This window comes from Arachis ipaensis, chromosome B1, assembly GCF_059453495.1.
Source record: "Arachis ipaensis isolate K30076 ecotype BB chromosome B1, ASM5945349v1, whole genome shotgun sequence".
In the NCBI taxonomy this organism is placed as follows: Eukaryota; Viridiplantae; Streptophyta; class Magnoliopsida; order Fabales; family Fabaceae; genus Arachis; species Arachis ipaensis.
The window spans coordinates 139,357,700-139,368,515 of record NC_142436.1 but is presented as its reverse complement, the minus strand read 5'-3'; the positions used below and the strand labels follow the sequence as shown (position 1 = coordinate 139,368,515).

At 40.1% G+C, this 10,816-nt stretch overlaps 1 protein-coding gene across 1 annotated transcript; it reads right to left on the bottom strand.

The window, feature by feature from the left end:
* Positions 1 to 6,294: 6,294 nt before the first annotated feature.
* LOC107636824 (uncharacterized) lies at positions 6,295 to 8,138 on the bottom strand. Its single transcript, XM_016340303.3, has 3 exons — positions 7,654 to 8,138; positions 7,480 to 7,561; positions 6,295 to 7,373 (listed from the first exon to the last, which is right to left on the bottom strand). The coding sequence occupies exons 1-3, from the start codon at positions 7,663 to 7,665 to the stop codon at positions 6,679 to 6,681; spliced, it is 789 nt and encodes a 262-aa protein (XP_016195789.1). The 5' UTR covers positions 7,666 to 8,138; the 3' UTR covers positions 6,295 to 6,678.
* Between the last annotated feature and the right edge of the window lie 2,678 nt (positions 8,139 to 10,816).

Here is a 10,816-nt window from a genome sequence, read left to right as displayed (position 1 = left end):
CTAAGGGGTTCATCCATCCGAGGTTCAATCCGACCACTTCAAGGACTTCTAGTGTGTCTTCCATTTTTACCACTGAAGGTTCCTGGAGAGTCTCTTGAATCAGGCTTTTGTTATTTCCTCCTGGCTTGGTGCTTGCTAGCTTGGGTAGGGCGTCTGCTCTGCTGTTTAGATCCCGAGTTATGTACTTCACCTCGGTTTCTGCAAAGCGCCCCAAGAGTTCCGAGGCTTTCTCCAAGTACCTTTTCATAGTTGGGTCTTTTGCCTGGTACTCCCCACTTATTTGAGAGGTCACCACTTGGGAGTCGCTGTATACCATCACTTTCGTAGCACCGACTTCTTCAGCCAGCTTCAATCCTGCGATCAAGGCTTCGTATTCTGCCTGATTATTTGAAGCTGGGAATTCGAACTTGAGGGAAACTTCTATCTGGGTTCCCCTTTCATCTACCAATATTATGCCTGCGCCGCTTCCTGTTTTATTGGAGGATCCATCCACATAGAGTTCCCAAGTAGTCGGTTTGTCCTCTTGATCCCCTGCATATTCGGCAACGAAGTCGGCGAGGCACTGGGCTTTAATCGCCGTCCGAGTTTCATACTTTAAGTCGAACTCGGAGAGCTCTATTGCCCATTGTACCATTCTTCCTGCAATATCCGTTTTTTGGAGGATTTGCTTCATGGGTTGATTCGTGCGGACTCTTATTGTGTGAGCCTGAAAGTAAGGCCGTAGCCTTCGAGAGGCTATTACTAAGGAGTAGGCGAACTTTTCTAATTTGTGGTACCTTAGCTCAGGGCCCTGTAGAACTTTACTGATGAAGTAGATTGGGTGTTGCCTGACCTCCTCTTCTCTTATCAAGGCTGCTGAGACAGCCCTGTCTGCCACGGAGAGGTATAGGATGAGGTCTTTTCCGGGTATAGGTCGGGTCAAGATAGGAGGCTGGCTCAAAAACTTTTTGAACCCCTGGAACGCCTCCTCGCATTCGGGAGTCCACTCCAACTGGTGCCCCTTTCTCAGTAGGGAGAACAGCGGAAGGGATCTTAGTGCTGATCCTGCCAAAAATCTGGAGAGAGCTGCTAGTCGGCCATTCAGCTGTTGGACCTCTCTCAAACAAGTCGGGCTTTTCATCTCTAGGATAGCTCTACACTTGTCGGGATTGGCTTCAATCCCTCTTTGTGTTAGCATGAATCCTAGAAATTTTCCTGCCTCCACTGCGAAGGCGCACTTTGCAGGATTTAGTCTCATCCCGTGCAACCTTATGGTGTCGAAGACTTGTGAGAGGTCAGACAAGAGGTCGACTTCCTTCTTGGTCTTTACCAACATATCGTCGACGTATACTTCCATTAAGTTTCCTAAGTGAGGGGAAAACACCTTGTTCATCAGCCTCTGATATGTGGCCCCTGCATTTTTCAATCCAAATGGCATGACCACGTAGCAAAAGTTAGCTCTGGGCGTGATGAATGATGTTTTTTCCTGGTCTGGTTCGTACATCGGGATTTGGTTATATCCCGAGTAGGCGTCCATAAACGACAAGTATTGATAACCCGAGCTAGAGTCTACTAGGGCATCAATGCTTGGTAGTGGATAAGGGTCCTTGGGACATGCCTTATTTAAGTCGGTGTAGTCGACGCACATTCTCCATTTGCCATTTTGTTTTTTGACTAGCACTACATTGGCTAGCCATGTTGGGTATTTGACTTCTTTGATGAAGCCGGCTTCTAGGAGCGCCTGCACTTGTTCTTCTACTACTAGGGCTCGTTCTGGGCCGAGCTTGCGTCTTCTCTGTTGCACAGGTCGGGACCCTGAGTAGACCGAGAGCTTGTGAGACATGAGCTTGGGGTCTATCCCAGGCATGTCGGAGGCCTTCCAGGCGAAGAGATCGGAGTTATCTTTTAGGAGCTTAGTCAATCCTTGTCTTAAGGTTTCCCTTAGGTTGGCTCCTATGTGAGTATTTTTTCCTTCCTCTTCGCCGACCTGAATCTCCTCGGTTTTTCCCCCGGGCTGGGGTCGCAACTCTTCTTTAATCCTTGCTCCACCGAGCTCTATTGTGTGAACCTCTTTGCCTTTTCCTCTCAGGTTTAGGCTTTCGTTGTAGCATTTTCTTGCTAGCTTCTGATCTCCCTTCACCGTTGCTATCCCTGCTGGGGTCGGGAATTTCATGCAAAGGTGGGGTGTCGATACCACCGCTCCGAGTCGATTAAGGGTAGCTCTGCCGATTAGAGCATTATAGGCCGACCCCACGTCGATGACTATGAAGTCTATACTCAGAGTCTTTGATTTCTCCCCCTTTCCAAAGGTGGTGTGGAGGGGCAAAAATCCTAGTGGTTTTATTGGCGTGTCACCTAGTCCGTACAAGGTGTCGGGGTAGGCTCTCAACTCTTTCTCCTCTAAACCTAGCTTGTCGAAGGCGGGCTTGAATAGGATGTCCGCCGAGCTTCCTTGGTCTACTAGTGTTCTGTGTAGATGGGCATTTGCCAGGATCATGGTAATTACCACTGGGTCGTCGTGCCCAGGGATTATTCCTCGCCCATCTTCCTTTGTGAATGAAATGGTGGGGAGGTCGGAGGACCCCTCTTCAATCTGGTACACTCTCTTGAGGTGTCTCTTACGAGAGGATTTCGTGAGTCCCCCTCCTGCAAACCCTCCTGAGATCATATGGATATGTCTTTCCGGAGTTTGCGGTGGTGGGTCTCTTTTGTCCATATCATCTCGCTTTCTTTTTCCATGACTGTCCGACCTTTCTATGAGATATCTGTCAAGCCGACCTTCTCTGGCCAGTTTTTCTATCACATTTTTAAGGTCGTAACAGTCGTTTGTAGAGTGCCCATATATCTTATGGTACTCACAGTAATCCCCGCGACTTCCCCCTTTTTTATTCTTAATAGGTCTGGGGGGAGGCAGCCTTTCGGTGTTACAAATTTCTCTGTATACATCCACTACAGGGACTTTCAATGGAGTATAAGAGTGATATTTTCTTGGCCTATCAAGGCCGAGCTCTTCCTTCTTCTTCGCTTCCCTCTCCCTCTCTTTCGTTGAGGGAGGGTGCCCGAGTCGCAAACTTGGGTCTCTTAGCCTAGCGTTTTCTTCCATATTGATGTATTTTTCGGCTCTTTCCTGTACATCATTTAAAGAGGCGGGGTGTCTTTTTGATATGGACTGTGAGAAGGGACCTTCTCTAAGACCATTGACTAGCCCCATGATGACTGCTTCGGTGGGCAGGTCTTGAATCTCCAAACATGCTTTGTTGAACCTTTCCATATAGGCCCGTAAGGACTCTCCGACCTCCTGTTTTATTCCCAGGAGACTTGGTGCATGCTTTACTTTATCCTTCTGGATGGAGAACCTCATCAAGAACTTTCTTGAGAGGTCTTCAAAACTGGTAATTGACCTCGGAGGGAGGCTGTCGAACCACTTCATCGCTGCTTTTGACAAGGTTGTCGGAAAAGCTTTACATCGCGTAGCGTCAGAAGCGTCGGTCAGATACATCCGACTTTTAAAGTTGCTCAGATGATGCTTTGGATCGGTGGTTCCATCGTAGAGGTCCATATCGGGGCTTCTAAAGTTTCTCGGAACTTTTGCCCTCATTATGTCCTCGCTAAACGGATCTTTCTCTCCTAAGGGAGAATCTTCTCTATCGCCGTGGGAATTCCGACTTTTGAGGGAGGATTCTAATTTTAAGAGTTTTCTTTCTAACTCTTTTCGTCGCTCCATCTCCTCTTTTAGGTTCTTTTCAGCTTCTCTTTGTCGTTCCCGCTCCTGTTCTAGCTGCTCGAGGCGGCTATGGATTAATCCCATAAGCTCACTAGTGTGGGAGGGTCCTTCTTTTTCTGATTCGCGCCCCTCCGAGGAGTTCACCTTCGGATTTTTGATTCCGGAGGTGCCTTCCCTATGTTGATCATTAGCTTCCTGGTGGAGGTTCTGATCTGCTTCATTGTTTCCGGTGTTCAAATTCTCTTGATCAGAATCTGTCTCCACATGACCTTCTTCAGGGGATCTTTCCGCCATCACTGGTTGATCTCTCGGGTCCCCGGCAACGGCGCCAATGTTACGGTGGGTAACCAGAGATTGGTGGGCTGGATGGCGTTGGTTGGCCCAAACGTGTGAGGGAGGTGACTATCGAGTGAACCTGAAACTCGGTGTTCCTCCGTCCGACTTGTACGTGTGAAAGAATGGGGGGTGGTACCTGCAAAGACACTCCGATGCCTAAGTTAGCAAGAGTGTGAGCAAGTTTAGAATGTATTGGACTTAGTGATACCTGAGGGAAGTCAGGGTATTTATAGTGGTGAACCAATAACCACCGCTGAAGTAGTGCCACCTTTTTAGGCGGATAACCGTTCCCATATCTTAGGGAGGTTAAGATATGGCTCTATGAAGTGGTTAGAGAGTTTCTAGGGGCAGTTACTCATTCGAATGAGTGTTATCTGCCAGCTAACCCTCGTATCCGACTTCTTTGGAGCAGGTCGTGTTTAGCACCGACTTCTGGGACGAAGGCTGGTACGGGAGGAGGGCCAACCCTTTGGGTTGGGCTTCTTTGCTTAGATCTTGGGCCCTATTTATTGGGCCAGGGTATGAACACCACCTAATATAAAAGCATTGGCACAGCTATGAATGTCGATGAGAATCACATAAAAATTTTGCAAATTAAGACAATAATTGAACTATACAGTATCTTTCACTGAAAGCAACTTGTATCTCTGGATTGACATTACAATGTCCCTTTCCCTTGTTTGATAAGAAACACACTTTCTAATGTTACTTTATGGAAATGCCAAACTAATAAAGGGAATAATGTCGGCTGATAATAGATCCGATCCCCTAACTAAACTAAACTTGTATGTGTAAAAGTTCCTTTATTTTAATTACCTTGCACTTCTAAAGGAAGTGAATTAAAAAAAGTTTTTGTTATCCAATGTCTTTAGAATATAAATTAACTATACTATAAAAAAATATTTTAATGTTATTTATTATTTTTATAAATTGAAAATGCAAAAGTTTTTTATTTTATAATAAATAATATTAAAATATTTTCTATAATATATTTAACTTATATCTTTTATCTTTAGGATATATGATAGTAAAATAAAAAAAAAAAGTTCAAAATATATAACTAATTTATGACTGATTTGAATAGCCTTAATTTCTTGTAATAAGTGAGCTTACAATGCATGGTTTAGAAAAGGAAAAGTATAGGGTACCAACATATTATTTGCTAACTTCTGCCAACTCTTATTTATAATTGTGTTTTATGGAAGTGTGTTTGTGGATGTGTCTAATAATTAATATATTTTAAATACATATATAAAGAGACACATCCAGAAAATACTATAAAAAAGATATTTTTATTAGACACATCTACGAACACATTTTCATGAAACACAATTATAAATAAGAGTTAGCAGAAGTTGGCAGATATACTGTTGGTAACGTAGCGGAACCGTTTAGAAAATTAATTATTAATAAATAAAATACGAATGATCGGCCCTTGTATTATTGTGTGTTAGCTAGGTTCATGCATGGATCTGATAATGATAATATCGCAATGAAATAAAGAAGAGGATCATGGTTGTCAAGTTGTCATTTTCTACTGAGGTCACTCCTCAATACCAACTAAAGCATATTAGGCCAACCCTTATTTTTATTTCTCTAAATATATAAACAACACGTACCCCTCATAAGCTCACGTATTTGTCACATTCCTATTCCAAATTCCCACTTCAATAACACATTATTAATCTCAAACGAACAAGTTTAATTTGCAATAATAATCTTAATAGTAATGTTTATTATTATTTTTCTAGCTAGCAAATTATATAAGCTATGTATTGTAATAATAAGAAAAGCAGCAACAACGAACAGAAAAATGATAACTCACTAGTAGTATAGTAGTATAGTAGTAAAGTGTAAAATTTCTAGATAATAAGTAAATGATCATAGAAAGGAGCTAGCACAGAAAAGAAAAAAATAGAGAGAAAAGGGAGACAATGACGTAATTAAAGTGCATTAATTAGTGGGTTGGATCGTGGTTAGAAAGTTGTTCAATTACTTCCAATAACATCGAAATTAAAGTACAATACATTTCAACGTGTACACACACTATTTCAATCCCCACTACCAAAGCTACTTCTCTTTTTGAGTAAATCAAATAAATCCACACTTCACCCTTAATTTGCTTACAAGCAAATAAATGCACTTCCCGGAATAGCTATATAGTTCCATCACTCGCCTAATTTGTCAACACGATTAATTAATTCACTAACCTATCGTATCATCATGCTTCCCTAGCTAGTAGCAGTAGTGCAGAATTTGTTCAAGCGAAAATATTTAGTATTCATCAATTATTAGACGTTATCGTCGTTCAAAAATTATTATTATTATATATATACACACACTAGAAAACTAGAAACAAGTTGAAAAAAGAAAAAACAAACAAACAAATCAAGAAAGAAATTATGTATGATATTAAAACTACTACTACTATATATATTGGTATACACTGTATATTTTAGAATGACGAGTTACATGGAGTAACTCTCTTATTCTCTGTGACTTCAATATTTTCACATTCATTCATTATTCGCCGTGAATTTGTAATGATAACCAGAAAAAGAAAGAAATAATTGGTTGAAGAGAGAGAGAAAGAGAGAGAGAGATGCATGGCATGAGGATGGCGAATAGCGCAGAAAATCTCACATGACGGAGCAAGCTGACGTGTTATCTTCACAGAAATATTCATCGCAACGGCTCACGTAACACGGCCTGCCCCCACCGTAACTGTCATACACGGGCCTCTCGTAATACCCATCGTACCACGATGGCGGCCCCCCGTACCCCTGAAAGCACGGCCCACCGGGCCGACCTTCATAACATGGCCCACAACACATCCCAATTGGAACCACCGCCGGTGGTGGTGCCGGTGGACACACCGGAACGGGCTCACACGGAGGAGGAGGTGCTGGAGCCGGAGCCGGAGGTGGAGGAGGATCAGGAGCCGGAGCTGGTGGAGGAGCAGGTGCAGGAACCGGCACGGGTACTGGCACCGGAACTGGAACCGGAGCAGGAGCTGGTTCCGGAGCAGGCTCCGGAGCTGGTGGTGGTTCCTTGGGCTTCTCGGGTTCCTTGGGCTTGGGTGGTTCCTTGGGCTTCTCGGGGTCCTTAGGCTTCTCCGGTTGCTTAGGCTTCTCTGGATCCTTGGGCTTCTCCGGGGGCTTGGGTTTAGGCTTTTCGGGCTGAGGCTTGGGCTTGGGAGGTTCGACAATCTCAATGCTCTTGATGGTGCCACAGGCTTTGCAGCAGAGCTTATCCCTGAGCTTCTCGGGGTTGCAGCAAACTACAGTGATGGTGACGATGTTGTTCTTCTCGTCGTACACCTGGTCTCGAATTTCTCTTGTTCAAACGCCAAAGAAACAAATCAACTCAATTTGATATCTCAATAATGAATTAAATTTTCAAATTAAATTGCTCTTGAACGAGTAGGAGAGGAGACTCACGAGGGAATTTGCAGAGAACCTTCTTGACCTTCTTGTAGCACTTGTTACACTCAAGATCAACCTTGAGTCTCATTATCGTCACCTGCATCATTAAATTCAATCAATTGAATTATATATACATGTCACAACTTAATTTTGAAGCAGTTTTTAATTTGCAGAATTGAAGTGGAGTACCTTCTCTTCCATGGTTGGATTTGGTTCGAGGCACCGCAGAAATTGAAGTGAAAATACAGGGGGAGGAGACCAAGAAAAACAGAAGGGAAAATCCGAAAATTAGAAGGATCGGATTGATCCCAGAATATACGAAAAAACAGAGGAAGAGAAAGAGAAAAGAAAAGGGAAGGAGGGAGTAGAGGTGGGGACTATTTATATTGTAGTATAGTAAGAAGAGAAAAGGTAAAGTACAATATATATACAATGAGAGGGATACACGTAATGTTAGGAAGCACATTGAATTGAATGCTAAGTTAATTTTGGTTACATGGATTGGATGATGGTGGAAGGTGAAGACGACTAAAGAGGCAGCTGGAAGTGAGTGAAGTGGTGATACCGATAGTATATTGCTGACTCTTCAATTTACCACATCTCATGTGCTGTCTTCCTTCACACGCCTCCTTTCTATATTTTGGACTACATGCACACCCCCATTCTGTTAATTCTTTTCATCTCTGCGATGCCGCATCCCAATAAATACCCATTCAATTAATTATTTTGGAACTAACTTAATTAAGTTCTTTTTGATAAAATAACTTAAATAATAAATGATTCTGTTAAAAGTAACTTATAAATAAGTTATTTTGTGTTTGGATTTTTAACTCTAAAAGTACTTATTTTAAAGAAATATAATGAAAAGTAGAAATATTATGAGAGAAGTCATTTTTTTTAACTTCTCTATAAGCTCCAAAATAACTTCTTAGAAAGTTGCAATTTGGTTTTGAAAATTGCACCCGACATTAATACTACTACTTTTCATAAGTCAAAAGTTAAAAAAAGCTACTTCTAGAATTTTCCAAACGGGCCCTCAATTATAGAAAAATACAATTGCCATCCAAAATATTATTTTTTTGTAGAGTTGAGTTAAGTCTTAAAGTAGTCTTTAAAATTATACTTAAATCTTAAAGTAATTTCTAAAATTAATAATTACTCAAATTTATCCTTTGAAGTTAATAGTCCCAAAAATATTTTTTATTTATCAAAATCTTTAAACCATGTCATTTTAAACAAAAAAAAAGTAATGTAGAACTCCCAATTCAAAATAATAATAATAATAATAAAAAAATAAAAAAGAAAGAAGCTTAATGTATCCCCCTTTTTAATTTGTTCCCTTCCTCTTTTCCGTCCCCAACCTTCTCCCTTCCCTTCTCCATCCCCAACCCGTTCTCTTTTTTATTTCTTTAACTGTTTCTCTTCTGTTCTCTAACGTCTTTCTCCTTCTTTTTCCTCTTCTGCTTCTTTAATCTGAGGTTATTTTTCTTTTTCTTCTCCTTTTTAATCTGATGTCCTCTTCCTTTTCAACCATACTCTCACATTCACAAGAGCTCTCCTCAACCTTTGTTGTCACTGTCTCTCGCCGGCCTCCATCCCAGTGCCGCACCACTCATCTCCCACCCCAACCTAGTCTCTCACATTCAAACATAGTAGAGGCAGAGGCACGAAGCCTCAATCTTTTCTGTCATCGTTGTGCCACTCGCCAGCCTTGGTCTTGTTACCGCGCCACTCGCGAGCCTCCATCTTTGTTTGTTCTCCCTCTTCTTTCCTTTGGCACGGTTCTCTCTCTTAGCCATGGTGATTTTTTTTTATTTTTTTAGTTATTCAATCATTGTTCTTTAATGTTCTGGATGATTGTTGCTGCTGATCCTGTATTAATATAACAACAATGGTTAATTTTAGTTGTTTTCTATTCTGTAATTATTATTGATTTTTTTATTGTTGCTATTTTTTGTACTTGTTGCTGTTTAAGTAGATTGATCTTTTTTTATTAATGCTGATTTTTTTTTGTGATATTTTGTGTTATTGGTTTTTATTTTTGTGATCTGTTGAAGAAGAAGAAAGTGATTTTTTTTTAAATATAAAACGACAACATTTTTCTAAGTTTTTTTTTTTCTTTTGCCTTTTTTTTTTGTTCAAAACGATGTCGTTTCAAGGTTTCGATGAACGGAAAATACTTCGGGGACTACTATGAGTTTCGGAATGTAACTTCAAAAATAAATTTGGATACTTATTAACTTTAGAGATTATTTTAAAGTTTGAGTGCAACTTCACGAACTACTTTAAACCTTAACTCGAGTCCCTAGACTTTAGAAAAGTTTCAATTGTGGTAACTGGTGAGCAATGATCCATATATTTTGATGTATGAATTTTTGGTGATAAAATATAGATTTTGTTAGGTAGACAATAACTTTTGTGAATAATGTAAATAATGGGTTCTAAAATTGACTAATAAAGTAAAAAAATACTACACTCCCAAATTACCTCCTAAACTCTAACATTAGGATAACTATATGCAAATCTAATAAATTGAATATCTGACATATCCATTGTTCATATTGTTTAATATTTTTATTGTATACCTATACTTTTTCTAAAATTAATAGTGTTGGTTATTGAAATTGAGCTAATGAATCAATATATTAAAAGACTAAATCTCCTAATTATTATATTTACTTTCATCAAACATATTTAAAAAGATAATAATAACTTAATTTAAAAAGTCATTTTTTTTAGACTAAAATATATGTTGAACCGTTTTCATATGTATGTGGGTTTTGTTTATAAGTTTAGGGATACATATGCAATTACGATAACGTACGAAGGCATGCGTGCCGCACACGTGTCTCGGGATTAGTTTATCTTGATCAGATCACCACATAAGTATTGCATTACAGAGGTGATCCCTCTCCACTGAGTGATGGATGTTGTTGGACCAAACCTCACCTAGCTATTTTATGCTTCAAGCTAGTAAGAGGGTGGATTATTGATTAATTCAATGACCAAGAAGATGATTCTGTTATTAAATTGTTGGGTGCGACTCGTCAAAATCCGTGGGCTCCATAATCTGTCCTATTTCTTCCATCTGTATACACATTACACACACCCTAAAAAGATTGCCTAACAAAATAAAATATACACTAAAAGGAATAAATATTTTTCCCTTCTCTTTTGGGAGATTAATGCGCTTCAATTGTTTAGGATATGATTTTGACGGCTGGTAATGCTAACAAATGAAGGCTTGTCAACTGTATTACTTTAATTTTATGTACCAAATAGATTATGTGGGTAAATGGAGAGAGGCTAGGAGAAACCTGATTAATTTTCTTTTGGAAATGTCTAGATGATG

Coding starts and splice junctions, on each gene's coding strand:
- LOC107636824 (XM_016340303.3), bottom strand. Junction 7,374..7,479: donor GGTTCTCTGCAAATTCCCTC/GTGAGTCTCCTC, acceptor TTTGAACAAGAG/AAATTCGAGACCAGGTGTAC.